This window comes from Chinchilla lanigera, unplaced genomic scaffold, assembly GCF_000276665.1.
Source record: "Chinchilla lanigera isolate Chin_1 unplaced genomic scaffold, ChiLan1.0 scaffold00033, whole genome shotgun sequence".
NCBI lineage: Eukaryota > Metazoa > Chordata > Mammalia > Rodentia > Chinchillidae > Chinchilla > Chinchilla lanigera.
In genome coordinates this window covers 19,143,104-19,166,882 of record NW_004955434.1, presented here as the reverse complement: position 1 = coordinate 19,166,882, position 23,779 = coordinate 19,143,104, and the positions used below count along the sequence as shown (strand labels likewise).

Here is a 23,779-nt window from a genome sequence, read left to right as displayed (position 1 = left end):
TCTTCTACGAGGCCCTGGGAGGCCGAGGTTGCTACATAGCAACAGTAACCCAAACGCTGAGGAAAGGGTGCATGGGTTTACGTTCATCCTACCATTGAATATTTTACCCTTCCAAAAATTAGTGAAAGGATAGTTTCCCTTACTGTACCTCCCAGCCCCCGAGGATGTAGCAAAATGCTTGCTTTTACGGTGGTGTAAAACGAGTGTGCTTATTTGATGCCTGGTGAAAGCGAATCAATTTTAAAATGCTCTCCATTTTCTGCCCTCCCCGCTCCCTGTGCACCTACCCCCTTCCCTCTTGTTTTCCTAGACACAGTGCCAACATAAATCTGCATCGTAAACTGTTGACCAAAGAACTCGATGACATGGGCCTGGACTCCTCGCAGCCCTCCCTTAGCAAGGACCTCCGGGATGAATTTTTGGTGAAGATCTATGGTGCCCAGCACCCCCTGGGGCTCGATGTCAGGGAAGATGCCTCCTCTCCCGCGGGGACGGAAGACTCGCACCTGAACGGGTATGGGAGGGGCATGGCGGAGGACTACATGGTCCTTGACCTGAGCACCACCTCCAGCCTCCAGTCCAGCAGCAGCATCCACTCCTCCAGAGAGTCCGACGCAGGCAGCGATGAGGGGATTCTCCTCGACGACCTTGACGGGGCGAGTGACAGTGGGGAGTCGGTGCACAAGGCTGAGGCCGCCGCCCTCCCCGGCAGCCTAGGAGCTGAAGTTTCAGGATCTCTGATGTTCAGCAGCTTGTCGGGGAGCAACGGCGGGATCATGTGCAACATTTGCCACAAAATGTACAGCAACAAGGGGACGCTGAGGGTGCACTACAAGACGGTGCACCTGCGAGAGATGCACAAGTGCAAAGTCCCCGGCTGCAACATGATGTTTTCCTCTGTAAGAAGCCGCAATCGGCACAGTCAGAACCCCAATCTCCACAAAAACCTGCCCTTCGCTTCCATAGATTAGTCCCAGGACGGACACTTCAGACGCCAGCTCTCACCTGCACGTGCGAACTGCCACCGGCAGCGTGGGCGTACGTGTGTGTCGGCGGGGTGCGTGCGTGCGTGCGCGTGCGTGCGTGCGTGCGCGCGCATATGCGTGCCTCTGCGTCTGCGCGCGCACACACACACATACTTTCTTTAGATGAAAAAGATAAACACTAGGTGCTTTTGAATTTTTTCTTTTTCCTTCATAGTTTGGGGAAAGGGGTGGAATCTTTAATTTGGGGGTGAAAATAGTCCCCCTTTCAACACGCACACACAGGTAAAGCGTGCGTCCAGCCCCAGTTTCGATAGCATAATTCATGGTCTTCTCCAAGGAGACAGTTTGTTGTACCCATGACTGTTGCCTGCAAAAAATAAAAGGGAGAAAAGAAAAAAGAAACAAAGAGGAACTTCGTATAGTTGTCTTTTGTGAACTTTAAGGTTTTGAGAGAATCTTCAACTAAAGCATGGCAGATTCACCTGTAAATATTTAGCCTTGAGAGGCCAATGATGTAAAACAGTTGTATTGATGGTTGTTTAACTCTTTTGTTTAATTTTTACAGTTACATCCAGCTGTTAGATATGCAGGAAAAGAATAGTTTGCTGGCTAGCTCTGTTCATTTATGTTAGCATTAATGCACATTTTTTTAAAAAAGAAAACATGGTCTTGTTTTTACTACCTGTTAGATATAGTGATAAAGAGGTGCTGGCATGCTTTACAGCACAGATCTGATTTTTAAAATGTTCTGTACTAGTACATAAATCCAGTCATGCACTTTTTTCATACACTACAAGGGGATGTGTAATATCCATGCTTCTTTTTTACCCTTAAACTATTGCCATACTTCAGTAAGTGTCTTTTTTAAAAAAAATCCACTTGTATAAAAATGGTCTGGTCAGTATAGGGCATGAACGCCAAACAAAAGTATTAGTGTTAACACAAAACTGCCAACTTTGCACAAGTTTCCAGAAAAGAAAATACAATTAGTCACTCAACATAACCGCAGGCCAATTTGTCGGCCACCAGAAAACCGCTTAAAAAAAAAAACAAAAAAAAACTCGGTGATTCTTTCAAGTGCTGAATGTTATTAGAATCAACATTGCATCCTTCTTGCTTATATGTTACGTTACATAAAAGGAAAACAAAATTATGTGGTGTGAAACAGCCAAGGCGTTTCTTCCTCAGAGGCAGGATAATATTTCAGGATACAAAAGCCCAAATCACTCACGATGGAACAAAGCTGAATGCAGTAGAAAAGTGGAACACTCATTTCCAAGGTCCAAACCATTAAAAAGAAAGAAGTCTGAATCGGGTCGGTCTGTTGTATGGCTGTCTCGTTTCTCACAAATTTTGCAGTGGCGCTACGATTCGGTCCTGTTTGACGGACAAAATCAAAGCCATTTCACAGCAGCAGTGCCTGGAAGCGGACGCGAGCTACACTTGAACCGAGCGGCACTCCTTCTAAGGGCGGGGAGGAGGTTTAAGCTAGAATCTGACTGGGTAATGTTCTGTGCTTCCCCACATGAATTTGTGAGAGAGAAAGGAAGGCAAGGCTGAAACCAAGCAACTGACAGTGAGGAGGAGGGGGTAGACTGCTCCAAACCCTTTTTGTTTTATTTTGTTTTGTTTCCGATGTTTACACATGTTGCCTGAGCTGGTTAACCACATCGGCAGCCTCGGCTACCACAACATACTGACTAAATGATGATATTTACTCAAATTGAGTCTGCAGCCAAAACCATTAGGGTGTGCATTGCAGACTATGTTTTTGTTGTCTTTTTTTTTTTTTTTTCTTTTTTCTAAGTAGAGGGAGGGAAAAGATAAACAAGGACTCTTTTGTCAAACAGTACACGATAGAAAGAGAATGTATTTGTTTTCTGCATTTAATGGCCTCAAACATTTCGCCCATGAGTCTAAAAGTTAGAAATACCCCTTGTTTAAACCTTTCGTGTCATTTCCATAGTTCATGTTTTGTAATAATTTTTTTTGTGTTCATATCAGCATTCAATTCCGTTAAATTTGCCAAAGGAAACTGTTAATATGTTTCTGTTGTTATTATTCCTGTAGGATTTATTGTACCTCACAGTATTTATTGTTTCCAAAAAGCATCATTTGTTGAGGATTCAGTATTTTTTATTTGTGAAAAATTCAGAAACAATAGATTCTTAAAGATAAGCTCTTCTGAGATATATATATATATATATATATATATATATGAGCTTTATCTTCTCGGCTCCTTCTGAGGATGCTATGAGGTTCTATGGAGTTCCTTTGGTTCTTCATTTGTTCTACAGTGAGGGAAGAACAAAAGTATTTGCATTACAAAAGAAACTCTATCAAACACTATGTCTGTTAAGTGACAAATGTTTACGGTAAAAAGCTGAGGAATTAGTAATAACCGTTTTGTTTTCTTATACCTTTGAATTCCCCAAAGTCTTAATTGCTTCATTTTGGTATTGTGTTAAATTGAATAGACAGAGATGTTTTCCTTTGTTTTATACCATACAAGACTCTGTACAGTATGTTTGTGAAAGATTGAACTAGAATAATGAACATTTGTTTGCAAACATCGTGGTCCTCTTAGCGTTCTCTGTGCTGTGCTGTTGCTCTGTTATCAAATGATTAGGTTCCAAAAGGGTGGATAAAACACGTTGAGTGTGCCAACAAAACACTATGGAGACTTCGGATTTCAGAGAGCACTGACTAAGTTGTATCTGATATTATGAATATAATACACACTTCTTATTTCAGCAACTTTTAAAATTTGCTCTGACGTAGTGGAACTCATCCCTACAAACTCAATGCTTAGTCTGTTTAATTTAACGTCAGGTAAAAGGTCAGACAGCCTAATGAGCGACTTGCGGACAGTCAGGAGGTCACAGTAGCAAATGTACCAAGTTTCGAGTCTTGTTACTTGCCACAAACCAGGATAATGTCCATACCCAGCTGGCGAACGGGGACCAGAGGTAATAAGATTCGAAAAGCAGAACTTCCCTTCATTGCAAACGTGAATGTGTTCACCTCTTTTTTTTTTTTTTTGTCGGAAATGACAGTAAACCTTGGACAGCTGGCACTTCTAAATTCTCTCTCCTGTTTACTCCTAGTTTGTGCCTCAGTACACATTGTTACGGTGGCCTTCTCAACAGTAATGTTCCCCAGTATAAAGCCAGTTCACTGAAAAGGGATGGGGTGGGTGAGGGAATGCATGTTCAGTGCATAAAATGTAAACTCATAAGATGTACAAGTCTTCTGCTCCCAAGCTGTTGCCGCTTCTCCGTTGTACCTGTGCAGGGTTTTGACCCGACTGTAATTTTTAAGCTAGTGGTCCCAGGGCTGATGTGCAAACAGGAAGGACAGAGGGATCTGCATTTTAATGCCTGAGCTCTTCATCTTTGGCCATTCCTTCTCACTCACTTTTTCATAGGGGTTTCCTGTCAGTTTCTCTCTAGCTGCATCCATTTCATGCGGACTGAAAATTAGTAAGGATGTAGATTTTCACCCAAGTGATTTTTTCCTGTTCGATTATAGCCAGAGTTGTATCATAGGTACAAAATTAGGCAGTATTATTGTACATGTTCTCTAACTGATGGCGAAACTTACTGTTTTTATCACGTTAAACTGTGTTTTATAAATATCAGAAAGGCTAAGTCCACCTTTGAAAGCACCTACATGCAGTGGAGGGGGAAGGCAGAAGGAAAAGATAAGAACTGTGGTTTTTTAAAATGTGATAAAATTTGACCTGCTTAGTCTTGCTAGTAATTATATTTAATGAAATTAGCCCAGTGTAACTCAGCTGCAGCTGCCCTATTCAGCCTCATGGTTTTTTTGAAGTTTAAAGGTGTGAAATGTTTTCCTTCTGAACAGGACAAACATTTTTTGAAAAACATTCTTAGCGCAGTGCTTTCACTGTCTTTAGAGTGTGATTTCTTCGGTTATGAATTTGCAGGCCCTTCCAGTAAGAGGAGGACGGCACTAACTGGTTAACAGCCCAGCTGGTACAGACGCTGCTCTTTTAAAAAGCTCTGATTCTATCAAGAACGCGTGGGTCCAGAAGCACTCTCCTCATTTTATTGAGGATATGTTAGTTTCCCACCAAATACAATCCCCCAACACACACAGCCTAGACACGAGCCAAGTAAGAGAATCAGATCGCAGTGGACACACCGCTAAGTGCTTAGGCGCTTGGCCTGAGCGGTCCCAAGTTCTGCCTCTCGCTTGATGGTATTGATAGGATAAACAACCCAAAGACATGCTGCATATGCTGCCGTAAAGAACAGGCCATCCGGGAGAGACTCTGATCCTATGGAAGCATCCTTTTACTTAAAGGGGTGTAAAATTCCGCCAAACATTTTACTTACAAAAAAGCACCTCCCTCCAAACATTTAAATTATGGGGGGTTGCTTTTTCTCTCATTCTTTGTTTTTTAATAGGAGGGTAATAAAAGGCAGGGGCAGAAAGGACTGGAGAGGTCACTAAATTTCCGTCAGAACGGGTGATACTCAGTATAGGGCTGACTCCTGCTCAGGTTGGGGGTAGCTGTCAATGCCCTGGCCGTCTGTCCAGGAGTCTGGTGCAGCTCGGCCTGGCAGCGGCTCACGGCGGACGGACACCCCAGCTGCAGAGCTCCCCGTGAGGAGGTGAGTTACCCAACACGCCGGGGGAGAGATGAGAAAAGCGACAGCTGCGCAGCGCTCCTGAGGGGTCAGGAGGGCCGACAGGGACCGTCTGGAGATTCTGGTGTTCGCTTTTCCACTGCTTTTGAGTGGGAAGTGATGCTAGAGTCCTTTTGGGAGCAAAATGATGCTGGGAGTACTGTAAATTCTAGAAGAGTTCAGTGACAAAACGTTCGCAGTCGTGGCCGGGGCGGAGGAGCAGGCGCGAGTGACACCAGCGTGGAGCGGCCCTCCGCACCTGGGCTTGCCCAGCGTAGCCACACGCAGAGCTGTGATTGTGATGCGTGGCTGGCCTCCCTTGATGGAAACTGCAGCTCATACACTGTCCTACAGGTGTAAAGGCAACTCATTTTCATGTTTTCCCTCATAAAAACTGTCCTAGCTTATGCTGCCACTAAGACCATACTTGGTTCGCTCCACGCTTGCTCCTGTATTTCCTGGCATTGGGGTGTTGCTCACCCTAATGGTAATTCTCAAGAAGTATTATGAAAATCCAGCCGTAAAACTGACCCCTGAATTACCTGCCATCGCTTCTGACCAAGTACCCACCTTACCCTGTGTCCTTTTGTCATCCTCCCCGCATATTGCACAAAATGATTTTTTATAGTCATTTTGCAATAACTAGATGTCAGCTACTGTATTTTGGGCATTTATTGAGAAATTCAAATGCCTAAGAACAGGGTTTAAAAAAACGAAGCATTTTTATAGGCACTCTGAATTAAATCAGCATTATTGTTCATTAGCATGCTATATATTTTTTTGAAGCAACACTCTAGTTGTCATAAAACTATCTTTATTCTTCTTCTCTAAAGTGTTGTTGTAAATTCATTTGACCTTTACTGCAGGGAAAAAAATCCTACATAGGGCGTCGGGACAAGGCTCAGTTCATAAACAGCGGAGCACTGCAGCAGGGCGGGAAGGAGCTGGGGCCGAGCCGCGAGAAGCTTCAGCTCAATTTCACCTCATATCTTTCTAATAACTTACTTGTCACTTTATTACCTTCCAGTAATGTGAACGCTGCTGACAAGACTGTCACACTAACAGCAGACAACACCCTCTCTGCCTTAGCCCCAGCTCTCTTGGCTACTTATTGCCCTGGCCCTGAAGGGACACAAACTAATAGTGTGCTTTGCAGTTCAGCACTTGGCCATCAAATATAAAAGGATGCGTAATTGCCTGTTTATCCCTGGTGAAGGGGAAATTGAGTACAAGGGCCAGGCTTTCCCACAGAGTTCCCTGATGCGCACACACGTTCACAGCCAGCCTCTCTCGCTCTGTCTCTGTCTCTCCCTCCCTTTCCCTTCCTTGCTTCCCCCTCTCCCCCTCTCCCTCTCCCCCTCCTTCCGCTTCCCGTCTTCCCAGCACAGAAGTGCACCTGCACACCTGGTGTATGTTTGGGAAGCCCCGGGCTGCCACGAGGGGCCCTCTCCGCTGTTCAGTGAGCAGAAACAAGACCCTTCTTACATAAAGGGTCAGAGGAGAGGTACTCTCTATGACGGTACCCTACTCACTTGGAAACTTCAGTACTGCAATCAATGCCCATCTATTTTGGGAGTACTGGGTGTGGCCCTGCGATTAAAGCACATTTTTCTGCCGGTCAGTAGCAATAGTAGGATTAGATTGCTCCATGTTCTATAAGGAAAGGCTTAAAATAATTGTCTTCCCCTTCAAAAACTGCATGTGCTGTAAACAAATTGGTTATGCATGGTGGTAAAAAATGTTTTGAAATCTTTGGCATCAAGCCATTACTCTAAATGTACACATGTATCTTTCAATAGCAGAAAGCAAACCCATATTGTAACATGACAGACTAAAACTATACTGGCAATCTGAAAGTACTGGGCTTTTAGCTGTCTTCCTTAATACGAGGACTACCCTAATTTTAAAAGGTAAATTCTCCACTGGAAGGATTTGGATAAGTACGAGTACAGTGAGAGGGGTTTTTTCAAAATTGAATGGTGGGGGCCAAAGGTACAAAGGAAGAACATGTGAAAACATTGCAGAATACCCTAAGACCAATTAATGTGTCCATATTGCCTGCTATTTGTGTATACTGAACCACGTAAACAGTGACTGAAATAGTGGCTGATGAGTGCCTGAATAAAATGCAAGATCTACTTGTGCGTGTTCCTTGGAGAAGGGGACACCTTGCCTCCTTCCAACCCTCTTGCAGCAAGCTTGACAGAAGGTAGTTAACTCCTGCTACGAAGATTCACATTTCAAATAAGGTATCAGTCAACTACATAAGACACATGCAGATGTCACCTTTGCCATGGACTTTAACAAAGAGAGGGAGCAGAATCAGGCCTAGACAGCTGGACGGATCTATGCGGGCAGGGCTGTGCTAAGTCACTGCGTAAGCCAGTCTGAGGTCTGGGAAGAAACGCACTTGGAGCGAGGACTTTGGTCAGAGAAAAGGCAGCTCACTGACTTGGTGTTTTCTGTGTTTCCGTAGCAAACGTGGAATCTTAATGAAAAACTCGGCTGCCAAAATTGCACAAATTCTGCTAGTTGATATTAGCTTTCTCCCCTTCACTCTGATTAGCAGAGATGCCTAAGGACATTGTTAATGTTTTTAAACTTTTATTTAGCTTGCCCTTGAAGAATCTTTGAAGGGAAGGAAGGGCAGAAAAGGGTATTTTTTAAAAAGTGGAGAAATGTAGATAGTGGAAAGTATATTTCTTGAAGATAGTCTAAGTGCTCTACCACGACTTTATAAGGCTTCCTGTTGCCAAACGTGGTGTTGACATAATGCACAGCTAAGATGGTAGACCTATCAATTATTCATTGCCTCTGCCCACTTCTGTTACGGAATGCAGAGTGAGAGGAGACTGGGGAGATCCTGGGTGTGTGAAAGAGCTCTGTTCACCTGGCCTGGAAATGTTTTCAAAAAGGAGGAGCCGCTCCAGCCCTCTTGGTAGTTCCCCTGCAAGGTGAACTGACCTGGCCCCGTTTCTGTGGGAGCTCACTGCCTGCCTTTTCCGGCCACTGAATCAGGGCTGTAGCCGTGAGAAGCGCTGATTCATGAGGTACGATGCTCTTGAACTCCCAGACAGTGTGCTGAGTGAATAGGTTCACTTGAGATGCAGAAACCAAGGCTGATTGTTTATTTTTTTTTAACCTCGTACTCAATTTGGAGCGTTTTTGCATGACTTTGTACGGAGTAATCCATTCCTCTTATTGCCTATCTTAATCTCCCCTGACGTGCCCATTATCTCCCTCCTGCATTCTGCTCTTCTGATATCACCCAGTCCCCTCAAAAAATAATAAGTAAATAAATAAATCTTTACTAAAGTAAGAAGGTAGAACACTCCCTCTTTCAACCTGGTTTTCATTGCTTTGGAAATGCGTGTTCCATCCTGCCCGGGGTTTACGAAACAAGAATTAAGTGGACGAGGTGTTTGAGTATTACATATTAATCTGATGTGACTGTCTAAGGTTTTGAATATGTGGTGCACTTGCTTTCCTGTGCAAACTTTGGTTCTGCAGCTCTGCAGAGAGTCTTACCGTTTTCATACCAGCGCCAGTACAAAAAGAGCGGGAGAGCTTGGTGTGAGTGTGTGGACGTCACAGGCACAAGGAAGGTTAAGAAACTGGGAGAAGACATTGACCTGAGGCCAGCTGGTCGTTCAGTGCATGGCCCACTGGACAGTATGAGGGTGACGGACACCAGTGGGTCATCCCCCGTGAGGCAGATGACCCTTTCCATTGCTTCCCTCATACCCTGCCTGGCTCATTCTGTGAAATCCCTGCTTTTCATTCTCCTCAGAGTGGGAGAGCGGCAGCCTGCGGCTCTGGGAAAGTTCTCTGTTCTCTCATGCTGAACCTAGAATAGTCCTATGAGATGCATCAGGATGCCTCATGTAGCCGGGAGAACACAGGGCTTTCTTACCCCAAACCCACGGGTGTGTCTCCCATAACAAAAGCATTTGACTCAACCTGCATACTTGACAGTGAAAATGGCCAAAGGGAATTAAAATATCTTGAGGAAAAGGAATTTTTTTTCACCCAGATGTCTTCTCCCTCACTCGGAATTTAAGGGTTTAGCCTTTTGTGTTTGTATTTTTCTCACCAGCATCACCCAGTCGCTTCCACAAAGCCTGCAGCAGAACCAAAGTCTGCACTACCCAAAAAGTAACTGCGCCCAGGGACAGGGACGGCTTGGATCACCCTGATCTCCTTGTGATGTTGGTAGCTTCATAAATGCTGTATGTGCTTCAAGCAAGGTTTTTGTTTTTGTTTTGTCTTGTTTTGCCTTTTGTTTTTATTAGTAGCCTAAGGTAATTAAATTTTTTATTTGCTACTTCCTTTGTTGTATTTTCTGTACTATAACTGTCTACCGTATGTCTTTTGCATAAAATGCATAAGGGTTTGGGATGTAAATGGAATTTTATTCATATTTTGTCCAAATACCTCTTGTAATTTGTATCAAAATTCTTGTACAATTTTTATATTAAAGATTTATCAGTCACTGATCTCTTCTTACCTTTTTGATTTGCACAGATCTAACAATTTCCAGTAGCTCTTTACAGATACACCAAATAATACTTCGGCTTGGGGTATTAAGGGCGCACGTTGGCTAACTTAGAGCTCATCTCCTGTTTGGGCTGAATCACAGTACTATTTAATGGGTTACCTAGGAGGAGAAACTCACTTTTGCTGGGATGGTAAAGCTGAGGCAGAGCTACAGAGATCCAAGCCAGTCCCCGTGGGGCCCAGTAGACACCGCCTAAGTCTATCCACACCAAAGCTATCACTTCGGGGATTGCTTTTCTGTCTTTCCAGAATGCCTCTCTCCCAGGCTACTGCTCTTCTGAGAAAAGGAAAACTAAAGGAAGAAGTTAGGTTATTTTTCACCTTTGCTTCCTGCAAATATACATTATTTCCCTCCCAGCTGTCCTTTCAAATGTGTGGAGCCCAGCCACCAGCAGGATGACTTTATATTTCTTCAGATTAAAGGCTTATCTTTCAGTTTATAGTCTCTTGACAGTGGTTTTTCTGCAGACGGTGCTTAATATCATCTAGAAATAAAATGAGCAGGTGGAAAGATGTCCCATTTGGTGACAGTTCCTCCTATTATACTGTTTGAGGGACGTAGAAGAAGTATATAGAAAGTGCATTTGCTCAGCAATGTTTCATATGACCCCTGCCTCCCAAACGTGTCCCCGTTAGAACTTCAGACTAATGCACAGTGTAACTTGTGCTGGTGTCTTCAGGATTTTTGCTTCATCCTCAAACCCAGATTTCCCAAAGTCTTGGCTTGTACCACCCACATCTCCTGTTTCCTTCAGCCTATAATCCAGACCATGAACTTCCCAGACTCTCTGGCAAGCCACTGGTGCAGGCCTCTGGACAGGATACCCCCGTCTCTCAGGCCTAGCAAGGAGCAACCCAGACACAGATCCCTGACTGGGGGTACCTCCCAGGGCATCTGGGGAGCTAGCCACCAAGCATCAACAGGTGTCCCTCCTTGAGTACTCTGAGCACCCACAGGGAGATTTGGGGCTGAGGGCAAAGAAATAAAGGTTAGGCAACTTTAGAGAAGTCAACCTCCACTGAGGCATATGGTTGTTAAAGTCACGGATGTGTTAACACACTCCTGCAAAGAACCCAAGTATAAGTATGATCTTTTTGTCTGTCATAACACACCTGTAACTGGCATGAATTCTCCCTGAAACATCTCCTTCTTGAAAAACGTTGTATGCAGTGTTACTAAGTGATGCAAATCCTCCTGCTTAGAGAAGAGGCACCTATGGAAACAGCTCGTGGCCTAAAGCTAATCAAAACTGGCTGGTTGTGGCCAGTCGCTCTCCTGAGCCACTGGAAGGCTTGCTGCCTGCTGGTTTGCTCCGTGTCAGCTGACAGTAGCATAGCAGATTAAGTGCTACTAATTTAATAAAGCCGCTCTGAGGATGAAGCTGATCTATCAGTGAAGACGAGAGAGGATCACAGTGGTAGGGGCTTGAGGAGGGCAGCTGAGAATATTGAACTGCCTGAAGTAACACTGGGGGGAATATCTATTGATTCTCAGTAAGGCACAGTTATTTTTAGTCACCTGACTCACGGGCACCCAATCATTACCCATATTCATCAGCAATGTATAATGAACAGAGGTATTGATTAAGAGGGTAGCTGGAGAGATTTCCCAACAGTGCTAGTTCACATTGATAGGTCTCCAATGGGAGTACGGGCCACGCAGCCCTGAACATAACTTATTGTGTTCTAGGTCCCTCTATTGATTTTACTTGTATGGGAGAGCAGGGGCAGGGAGTCAGCCTTACACACAGCGGTGCTCCCGCGACCTTCCTCTGAAAATGTCCTTGCAAAGGAAAGAAGGAAAACAGCAAAACACTTTGCAACAAATACGCAACCCATGCCTAAGTTTCCTCTCTCTACTCAAGATGGCTCATCTGCCTCATCTTTGACTGCCTCATCCGTGTTATCTTGATTTACAGAAATGTGCTCGAAGCTGGGACATGCCAGTCAGAGCTCAGAGCCACCAGGCATATGAAGCCATCCCTCCCCTAAAGATCGACATATGGCTGCAGGAAATTATCGTGCTAGGCTAATTGCACCGAGTTGGCATGGTAGGAGCATAATGAGTCCTGGTTTCAGCATGCTGACCCCGAACCTAGCGATGCCAGCGCTGAGTAACTTTCCAAGCGTTTTGCCTCGTGGCAGGAATCCTCATTGAGTTGCTGTTTGCAAAAGGCATTTGGTGGGATGTCTAGCGTGCATCCTGAGCCTTGCTGCCATGTTCCAATCACAGGAGGGATTTGCTGTACCGCTCACAGGAGCACTTGCCCTTCCAGAGAACTAGCGGCAACCCAAAACGCCATAACCATCAGAAGCCGTGTGCTGCCTGACGGTGACATGCTGCTTTAAACGCTGATATGTAACTAGAAACTATTAACCCCAGGGAGAAAAAAAAAAAAAACATTAAGACAAGGACAGCTGTAAAAATTAAGCTCAAGTGCAACATTAGAAACCAGAAATTCGCAAAGTAAAACTGTCTGTTATCCCCACTGGCTCGTAACAGCATTTGACTCGTACATTAATGAAACGCTGCGGGAACTCCAAGTCACCCCTCAGCCACGGTGGTACGGGGCAAGTTTCTCTTTCCCTCAGTCCCTGCTGTCTGAAGCCCAGGGTCGGTGACATGTCCTTCCACTTGCCTCGGAGCATCCTCACCACCCGCCCCCGCTCGCCTTACCTTGGCCGGCAGCGCTTCCATCGGCAGGCGCAGCCCTCGTTCTGCTTTTGGTGCCGCCTGCAGTCTTGTCTTCGCTCTCCTTCACGCTCTTCATCATAATTTTCACTTTAAATCTCGTGTTTTTGACCCATACCATCATTTTATCTAAAAATAGTGCAATATATTTTGATCCCTTGATTTCTTTCCAAATGTAAGAACTTACAGGAAAAAAAAATACATCAAGGAATTCAATAATTTTAAATGCAGAGTCTGTGCCTTGTGTGGCTACTTCCAGATTTCATAATGTTCCAAAAAATGGTTCTAAGCGATTGAATTCTGAGGTTATCGGGTTTGGGGGCATGTGCTGTATAAGGTGATTTAAAATTATTAGGGCACTTCCAGGTTTTTAGAGAGATTCATTTTTACGAATATAAATGCTATTAACAATTCAAAGCACTCTCATAATTTCCCATCTTTGTTCTTTCCCACAATCTCCATTTCAGTCTTTCTTATTTTTTTTCAAGTGGAGAATTTCCCTCCCAACTTTCACAAAGTCATTTGCAGGCTGAAAACAAGACACTTATTAGATTATTTTCAGATGTCACATCCATTGGTCTTCAGCAGAAAGTAATCCTGCAGGATGTTATGCTTTTATCCTTTCTGTTCTTTCAAAAACCACAAACCTGCGTGTTTGAAAATATGACTTTCCGAAGTCCTCAGCCGCACCCCAGAGCGGGGCAGTCAGGTCGGGTTCAGGCCCAGGCATCCTCCTCAAGGATGCAACAAAACTCCTCCACTTTCTATGGACCTACTGTTAGCATGAGCAGCGGGACAAAGCCTGTGTACATGCGAAACGCAGGAGCTGCGCTGCCCCGGGGCTGTGTTTGAACACCTTCAAGGCTGGACATGTAGCTTGCATGCAGCTTGCGGGGCATCATAGGCATTCAATTCTGAGTAACAGAAGGAACGAGAGAGTGAACGGAGGGCTTGGGAAGGTGGATGGAGCCCTCATGAAACACCCAAGTTGGAGCCAGCCTTACAGTGAAGCAAAGCACTTTCCGGGTACGGATAAAGTGGTGACCCCCTCTGCCCCTGAATGCAGGTGTCTAGCCCGGATAAACTGCATCCGGCGGTCACTTCAGGACTCTGCAAAGTGAGCAATTGCAGAAGCTTGGGAGGAAAAGGACCAGAGGGCAATGAATTCACTGTACTCCTTCCACTCCACCCTGGCCTTAACTGAAACACCCTCAGAGCTCCAGGGCATGCACAGAGACTTCTCCAGAAGACTTTGAGCTGGACAGTGACGAAAACAACATGGAATATGTGGGGAGTGTGGATGAAATTCCCTGTCTTCCTGGAGACCACTGCTTCCTGCGCAATTCTGGGTGAACGCAGCAGCGATGGGAACCTGCAGGAGCCAAAACTGCAGGAAGAAACCATTTGCCCCACTGAGGGACCACTATCTCAGCTGAGCAAAGAAACACTTGTTTTCTTTATTCCCCTATTACTTGGGCCTGGAGGTGGCCCACCTCAGCCACAGGAAGTGTAAGACTCAGCCCATTTTGGGGCCAGAGTACTGAAACAAGGCCAGACTGCGAAGTTCAAAACAGGAAAGTGCTGGAGGAAGCAATCCCTTAAAGTTGTGAATTCTCGGCTCACCCTGAGGTGCGCTGACTTTATACAGGGTGGACATGGCGACATGTTCCGTGAGATAGACCCACCAGCCAAGACCTAAACCAACTTCTGGGATGTACACAAGCGGACGGGTTTGGTTATTGCTACAGTGGCTTTGGAAACTGCACTGACACTGGATCCAGGACTCAGAGGGCTGGAGGAAGTGTGGGGCTACACCCACTTAAGACAAGTGCCTACTAAACGCACGCATATTGTCTGTGGGATTTAAGTGAGACTCAGAATTTCTTAACCTATGTGGTAAATAGATGCCGCTTCCTCTTCAAATTGTGTTTAAATGTATATAACATAAAACCATTTTCAACATTTTTAAGTGTACCTTTCTGTGGCATAAATGCATTCACATTGTTGTGCAACCATCACCGCCATCCACCGCAACCTTTTCCTCTTTCCAATGGAACCTCTATAAAGGAAGCTCTAACTGCCCGCTCTCTCCCCCGCCAGCCCACTTTCTGCCTCTAAGTGCCCCATGAAGCAGAATCCCACAGTGTTTGTTCTTCAGTGTCTGGTTTAGTTTACTTTGCGTGCTGTCTTCTCGATTCAACTATATTGTAGCACGTGTCATCATAATTTCCATCTTTTTAAAAGCTGAATAATATTTCATTGTGTGTATAAGGCATATTTTGTTTATTCATCCATCCATCCATCCACTGATGGATATTTGGATTGCTTCCAACAGTAAGCATATTTCTAAGATAGCCCCTAAACATATCTACCTACTAGCTTTATACCTCTGTATGATCCCCTCCCTTTGAGTATGGGCTGTACCTGACTGACCTTCTATAAATAGACTATGGTGAAATAATGAGATATTATTTCCATGAGTGGGCTATATAGAAGGCCCTTCTGGACCTCGCTGTGGTCCAGAAAAATCCACACTTGTAATCCCATGGAAAAGTGATTGGAATTCTAATAAGTCAATTCCAATCTACCACTTCCAGTGCAATGCATGTTGAGAATAAAGACACTAAGGCATATTTGTAGTTGTGGGGAACCAAGGAGGTCCTAAGTCCAGTCAGAATAATGGCTAGCTGAGACAAAGGCCCAACCTGGAGCTGAACCTGGGTTTTATTAATCCATGAAGAGCAGAGTGGCTCATGGATGAGTGATTGTGAGAAAGGTAGGAAATAATGGAGTGCTGTGAGCTGGGCTAGGTAGGAGGCCTGAAATCACCTCTGCCACCTGCAGAGAGAGAGACGTGCAGGAAGAGTGATCTGCATATCACAGATCGGGGCAGTATCCAGTGTTTTGGGGTCTCGGTTTTGATGTGTAATTCCATGCCCTGAGAAGTCACAGCCTCTTTTCTCGAGGCTCATTCTCATCTGACAGCGTGGCAGCACTGGGCCTCGCTCGCACGTTACTTGGAAGCTGTAGGTGGAGCATCACTGACCTGTCCCTGCTTCAAAGACTACACACCAGCACTCGCTAGACCCATTTGCATTGCTTAAAGCCAATTGAGGGGATAAAGAAATGTCCTAGCCAGCTCTGTATGCATCAGTACATGGAGATAGGGCCACATGTTCTTTCAAGGAGAGCCATCCAGGTGCTCCTCCACAGGTTACAGAACCATGACTTCAGTCTTGACAATGCACAGCATTTCTATACACATACGCATATAAGCTCTATACTGTTTCTTATCTCTATGCGCCTTACATTCAATACTTTCACACATTTCTTTCTTGACTTACATGCGTTAATGAAGCAAGCGGCCATATGAGAGATACTAACATCACAAGAACAGGAGACGGATTGCAGTCATCAGCCAGAGAGGGATGAGGACCTCAGTTCAATAGCCAGTAAGGAAATGCATGCCAGGGACACCGAAGGAGATTGTTTTCAGATCCTTCCTGACTGAGAATTCAGATATGATTACAGACCGTTGGCCAACACATTGATCAAGCCCTTTGAAACAGAGGAACCAACCACATCCAAAATAACAAATGTGTAAAGCAGCGAAGTTTTGAGGTAATTTATAATGCAATATTAGATAACTCAAACAGCATATTAAAACTATCCATGATTCAATGCAAAAATTTTCAGCTTATGAAGAAAAAAGCAGGGAACAATCAACAGGAGACAAAGGTGTTAGAATAATCTGGAAAAAAAAACCTTCAATGCAAGTATTAGTTAAATGCTATAATAAGGTCAAATACTTTGAAACAAGTAAAAAACTAGAACATATCAGCAAGGAAATAGAAGACACAGAAACTAAATGGAAATTTTAGGTCTGAAAATTAAGGTATAGAAATTTAAACCTTTATGAATCAGGTCAACAGCAAAATGTAAACGCAGAGGAGTCAGTAAGCATGGAGATAGCAGACAGACCTGACCCAGTCTAAACAGAGGAAAAAACAGCTGAGCCTAAGAGACACGTGGGACAGCGACAAAACATTAATGTGTCTTACTGCCTTCCTGAAGCAGAGGAGCAAGAGCTCGGTGAATAAAAAGTACTTGAAAAAGAACAGCTGAAAATTTCTTAAATTTGCCAAAGACACAAACCTACAGATCCAAGAGGTTTAGTAAATCCAAAGAAGAAAAAGCCGAAGAAATGTGCACCCAGATACAGCACAATGAAACTGCTGCATTCTACAGATAAAGAAGAAAATCTCGAAATGGAAAGAACCCGAGAAAAGCAATGACCCTTGCCTTATAGGAGAACATTGTGAGGACTGTGTTTTTTCATCAAAAATGAAGAAAGCCCAAAGGAAGTGGAATATTATGAAAATGCTGAAAGAAAAGAACTGTCAGCTGAGAATTCTAAAGCCAGGAAAAATATTCTGTAGGAATGAAGATGAATTAAAGACGTTCTCAGATGAAAGGACTCTAATTTCCCCCCAGCATGCATTTGCCGAAGGAACCATGGACAGAAACTTCAGAAAGCAGGGAGATGAAGCCAGAAGAAAAGTTGGGATCTTGAGGAGACAGGAAGCACAACAGAGATGACGAGTGTGTGGGCAAATATAATAAGTGCTTTTTCTTTTGTTAATTTTTATGGTTTTAAAGTAAAAATAAAAATAACATTATTTGAGGGTGTTACTACTGTATGTAGACGTAATGCACACGACAGCTGGGACCTAAGCTTATATCCCGTTTGCTTCAATTGATGTGAAAGTCTCTGGCAGACACAGCTGTAGTGACAGAGAACAGGTGAGCGGTTTCCAGGGCTCTGTGGGGCTCAGGTGTGACCACAGGGAGACGGCAGATAGGCATCTCGGGGATGGTGAGACGGCGCTATGTCCTCTTCGTGCTGGTGGGAACACAAATCTACCTATATATTTATCTATCTATCATCTATTCACTTTCGTATAACCACATTCAGACAGAGTCAATTTGATTGATACGAATTTTTTTTAAAGTAGGAAGTGTAGGAAGGAACCATGGTAGTCAGATTTCAGACAGGTGAAATCTCCCTCTTCTGCTTTTTCACTCAGCACTAAACGACACAAACCTTACTGTTTTGCTTTTGTAGGAATGTCCTTAAAAGAGGGCAGAGTCCTCAAGAGCAAAACAATGAAATTTAAAGTAAAACCCTGTAGAGGAAACTCAGAATGCTTTCCAGCAGCTCGTTTTGATTCAACAGAGTCTGAGGGGCGGTCAGATGTCACAGGACATTGTGACGGGAGATGCCGCCGATGACTATTGACAGGATTGGTGTGAGTTCCTGAAGGCCTTCATTTGACAGACACAGCTTGAGGAATATTTTAAACCTTGGCGGGATCGGGAAAGGGATCGGGAGGAAGTTTTGCAGTGTTAGCCACCGTCTAACCCAGGAAGTAACTCCCCGTTCCTGACCACTGCCCCAGACAGAGGCCTTCAGCACTCCACGATTGCTGCCCCGAACCTGCAAATCTCCACCTCCTCAGTCTAGTGGCGCCTCACACACAGGCTGCAATGTCGCTAGGGAACAGGGTTTAGGTGTGAAGAACAGCTTCACTGTTAATGAAAATAAAACCTGGGAAACATTCTTTGGATTTGGTGACAAGCAAATTTGTCAACGCTTCAGTGCGAAGCACGACCTTGATAAGAACATCACAGCGCCCACCCGGTTTCACCTTCTCCCCTGTACAAGGAAGCTGTGTTTGGTTGGTTTGTGTAAAAGTGGCCGGAGACTGGCCAGGTTGTGTGTCTGTCTCAGGGCTAGACGTGACCTGTGAGATCTGGTTCCAAGCAAAGATAATCATTAGCTTTTTAAAAACTGGCTCTGTGCAGGATGTGGACTGTGATATACAAGGTGGGTTGGCCAGTTAGTGTCGGGAGAAAGTAGCCCAGGTCTGAAGAGAGAAAGAGATAATTAGAACAAGAGAAAGAGAGACACACAGATCCAGTCTACATGCGCCAAGAGAGGTGGACAAAGAAGTTGGTCCCTACTACTGCTCTGGAGTGTGGGAGTACCTGGATGAGGACAAGTGTAGGTTCTACTAAGAAGTTCAACACCAGACACACTGGCACACTGCTGTAATCCCAGCTCTTGGGAGACTGAGGCAGGAAGATTGCTACGAGTTCAGCCTGGGCTGCCCAGTGAGTTCAAAGCCAGCCTAAACTACACACATCCAAAACAAGCAAACAAACAAACAAATAAACAAAAGCAAAACAAGAAAAAACTGAAGTTCTGTGTTAGCTGGGCATGGTGGCACACAGCTGTAGTCTCAGCTACTCAGGAGGCTGAGGCAGAAGGACCGCAAATTTGAACCCAGCCTGGTCAAATTAATGAGATCCTGTCTCAAAATTTAAAAAAATAAAATAGAAAAGGGCTGGGATACAACTCAGTGCTCCAATTCCCACTGCCACAAAAGGAAAAAAACTGAACTATTTGGCTTCAAGGGGAGGAAAACGTGTTAGACGGAGGGATGGGAAAGGTAGAGGGGCGGATGTGTGATGCGTAACAGGAGGAGGGAGCGGACCCCGAAGGAGTGTGAGGAAGGCGGCCAAGTGGCTCACCTCATTCTTGACTCTCAATCTGGCCTTCCTGTTGGGAGGAGTCCTGTTTCCCTGCAGACATCGGAAGGGCATGGGGATGCCTAGGACTGACCACCTACCCGGGGGACACGGGAGCTACAGAATATTCAAAGTGATCAAAGAGGGTGGAGAGGAGGCATTGTTGGTGGATCTCCGCCCTGTACCTGGCTGTATGTTAAGTACTTCACCTACATTCCTGCATGAAAGCGCCCCAATACACCTGTAAGCTGGGCATTACCATTCTCGGCTTTAATGCTGAGGAAAATGAGGCTCAAAAAAGTAACAACTGGAATTTGAACCCACATCTGTTTGCCCGAAAGAGGTATGTATGCTCTTTATCCCTTCCTGACTTCCCCCCATTATGAATCTTATACCTGTATCAGTCAACAAGCACACTTGTCTTAACCTCTTATAGGTGTGTTCAGAAGTGAATAAGAGTTTTCCGATGTAGTTTAGAAATAAAAATATGGGTAATATGGCAAGTGACTGTTCGAGGTCCATGCAGCGTTCAATCTGGGAAGAAGAACCTGCCTTAGGCTTTGCCACCAAGAACTTAATATTGGGAAGGGTGAAGTGTTGGCAGCATAGAAAAGGGAAAGCAGAGCAGTGAAGAAACTGCTCTTGAGTTTAAGAAGTAGCTACAAACCCTAGGACTTGGAGAATAGAAGGAAGGGAGTACGTTGTGATCACCGCAGAAGTTTGGAGACGAGGCCCTATGGCACTAGGCTTAGCCTGCTGAGAAAGGGATGCCTTTGCCTTTCTGAGGTAGGCCTAGTACCTTGGGGACACGGACAAAGAGCTTCTGGAATGAGGCTGAGACCAGAGGAGGTGTCAGTGCCTGGTAAGGGCTCCTTCCTCTGGAACTTGAAGGAGGGGTTCTGAAGATCTGGGATCATGTGCCCTGCTGGGCCACGTGGGTGAAGCTGGTTCTGGGAATGGTAAGTTGGAGGCCAGAGCCAAGCTCTGCCTGGGGCAACACTGCCAAGAATAGCAGGCATGCAGGAAAGGGCAAGTCCATTCTCTCTCCCTCCTGCCTTCTAATCCTTCTGGAACTGCCACCATTTTCAACACACAGAAGGAAGCCAACTGGCAAGGGGAGAGAATCTTGTGTGCAGAGAGTCAAGACAGTAGTCCACAAAAGAATATATACTAATTGGCAAACGTGGAGCTAAAAGCTTAGGGTGAGGGCAGAGGCCATCCCAGAGGGCGGTAGAGGATGAGGGAGGCCGCAGGGAAGTAGAACTTTACACCAGACCCTGAGGGCTCGCCCAGAGAAGGTGGGCGACGTCCCGGCTAAGGTCGAGCTGCAGGAAGGCTTAGGTGTGTTTGGGGGCATATTAGGGTCAGGGAAGCAAGGTAGAAGAGCGGTTTACGTGCTAAAGGGGCCAAAAAATAATTACAATAAGCAAATGTCAGCATCATTTTATGTACCTTGTTGAGTGGCAGAACGAGAAGTTTGGCATTTGTCCCTTTAAATGAAGGAAAGAGCTGAGATATGAACAAACACACACACACACACAGTGCCTTAATAACTCTCTCTGCACATCCTGCTCCTTGTCCAGCCTAGCGAAGTTATAGCAGCATTTACCCACCTTTCTTCCCCATGGAGGTAGGGCTTGGTGATCCTCCTTGCAAATTGCAACGCAAGTGGCCGGCTACTGATATAAACAAACTCCCCCAGTGTTTAGATGAGGAAGCTGAGATACAGAAAGTTTACTGGCACAGAAAGTGCATGCGCCAGCACTGCGATGAAATGCAAATGTTCTGACTTCTGGTCTAGGACACTTTCCCTTGCAGCAGGAGTGACCATATAATTGTCTGGACCGGCACACAGTTTAGGGTAAGAGAAGGCACTAGAAATAACTGGTAGATATTAACAGATCCACAGCAGTAGTTATTTGCAACTGTCCTGAGGAAACCAGGATATGTGGATACTCTAAGGAAACTGCAATTTTACCACTTCTCAACTTATGATTACTCCGGCCTCCACCTGCTAACAAAGCCTTGCCTGTGTGTAAGTGCACATGCGTGCACGTGACTGTGTGTGTGTGTGTGCGTGTGCGCCATGGATATCTAGTGCTTCTCAATCTGACACCGAGTCCAAGATTCAACCAGGTACTTCGCAGGTTTCCCATCCATATTTCTCAGTGTAAACCGGGCAGGTAATTTCCCCCAACTTAAGGTAGGGGTAACAAGATTTGGGCAACAATCGTTTGGTGATCAGAAATGGAAGTTAAAGCAATGGTTGGGTTGGTTAAAGCCATTATGGCATCAGTGAGGTTCTTAGTTGCAAGCAACAAAAAATGACTCTGCCTTGCTCATACAGAAAAGGTGCAGCAGCTAGCACTGGCGGCACACAAACTTACAGAGAAGAGTAAATTATTAAACCCAAGAAGTAGGAGCAAGAGAGACTAAAACACAAACAATTATCAAAACCCCCAAACCACCTCATAACACTAGTCTATGGAGCGCCGGGCTGACGGCCTCCGCCCTGAGCACTGGCTGTGGCCGCTGCATTCTCCTGTAGGTCAGGAGCCACTTCTACTAATGTGCAGAGCTGGCTCTCCACCCAGAGGCACCCAAGTGGGTGAGTCTGAATGGCCAACCTCAGGGCATCCCTGCCACTGTGGTCTTTACAAACTCATAGTGGGAAGGAGGTTTCTGCCTGTGTTAACTGTTTTTGTTCCCAAATATCCATTGCCCCTTCCTGAAAAAAGGGTTGTATTTCTCTATCTCTCTGACATCAAGGTTGACCTTTTTTGTTTATTTGTGTCAATGAGAAAAAAAATGATGTGAATCTCCTCCAAACAAAAGCGTTAAGACCCAGTGTGTGCTTTGCCATATATTTTTTTTCTCTGCCTCAAGAAGAACCGCATTGGAGCACCTGGCTCCTAGAAATACAGATTACTTGAAGTAGAGACATAATATACTCACAATAGATGCATAGCATTAGAACTAAACATTGTAAGCAACTGAAAGGGGCTGTTTATTACCAAGGCATTACTTATTTCAATCTGACTGATATATGCTCTCACTAAGATTCATATGGCAATGAATTTTCAAACACATAGAAAAAGAATTCAAATGCTTGGCAGGAGAAGGCACTGAATTTTAAAAGCTTGTTTTGACATATAAAATTCATCCAAACGCATAATTTTAAAAGAACCTCCTACCTTCTTCAAGGTTTTGGTTACCTTGCTGCTCTCCCAGCATTGATTCAGGTCCTCACGGTACTTTGGGAGTACAGATTACTTGGGTAGAAGAACTCTAGGGTTCAAATCAGTAAATTTTTCACAATCTCTGTTGTGTGTTTGTAACAGAGATTATTTATATCGATCTTAAAAAAATCACTGAATGTTGAAATTGATCAGGGAAGTCTTCCACTGGGAGAGAATGGTTTTTGAAAAATAGTCAAGGTGGGGTTAGGCAATAAAAAACTTGTTAAGCAAATGTGTGTGTATGTGCATGTATGCATATCAAATTTGTTTTTAGGTGGTTTTATTTCTAAAATGTTAGTTGCATATTTTATTCTAATATATTTAATGAAAATAAGGAATTTATTATTGTTCTACTTGTATAATCAAAATAAAATCGTTGTGGCTATTTGCTATAGAATTATTTTTCCTCTTCAAAGGAAATTAAGCTCAGCACAATTTCCTGGCTTCCTTAAAAGTTCTAAGGTTCTGCAATTTCTTTCACATCTGCTCATGATGTTCAGTCCTTAAGACTTAGTTCATAGACTGAAAAGAATTCTTACTTTAAAAAGCAGGTCAACCAACAAATTCCACCGAGAATTCACCTTAGAGGCTTTGCAAGAGACTGGGCAGAAGCTGGCTGCGGTGCCAGGTGTTGGCTGACCCAAGGCATGGAGGTAATTTGGGGATCCAACCTCTCGTTGCCTTAGGCCAAGACAAGCAATTCATATTCTAAGAAGTCATCGAAATGTTCTTTTTTTCCCTTTTGGGGTAGAATGTACCCATGAAATGCCACACATTTCCTTTCCCTCCTCCCAGACCAGTCCATTAATCCAGTCTTAATAGTCCCATCGTTCGTTACTACCAGGTTCATCCTCACACATCTTGGGAGTGCTCCTGGTGTAACCAGCGGTCTGTATCACTTTGGGTGTCACGGACCAATACAGTCACCCAGCTAAGAGGTAAGAAAATTGTTGGTTTAATTCCTAACCTCAGAAATCCTCTGAAAAAACAGGAACGTCTCAGTTTAATAAGTAATTTCCGGGGCTGGGGATTTAGCTCAGCGGCAAAGCGCTTGCCTGG

The 23,779-nt window shown here is 44.6% G+C and overlaps 1 protein-coding gene across 7 annotated transcripts in view; it reads left to right on the top strand.

Annotated features, from left to right (window-relative positions):
- The window catches only part of Bnc2 (basonuclin 2), a 412,238-nt gene extending 402,101 nt beyond the window's left edge, over positions 1–10,137 (top strand). For all 7 annotated transcript variants that reach the window (XM_013516364.1, XM_005388715.2, XM_005388717.2 and 4 more), the window contains one exon: positions 311–10,137. In XM_013516364.1, coding sequence (XP_013371818.1) covers positions 311–971 — 661 coding nt within the window. In that variant the 3' untranslated portion in view covers positions 972–10,137. The remainder of the gene's footprint in view (positions 1–310) is intronic.
- The last annotated feature ends 13,642 nt before the right edge of the window (positions 10,138–23,779 follow it).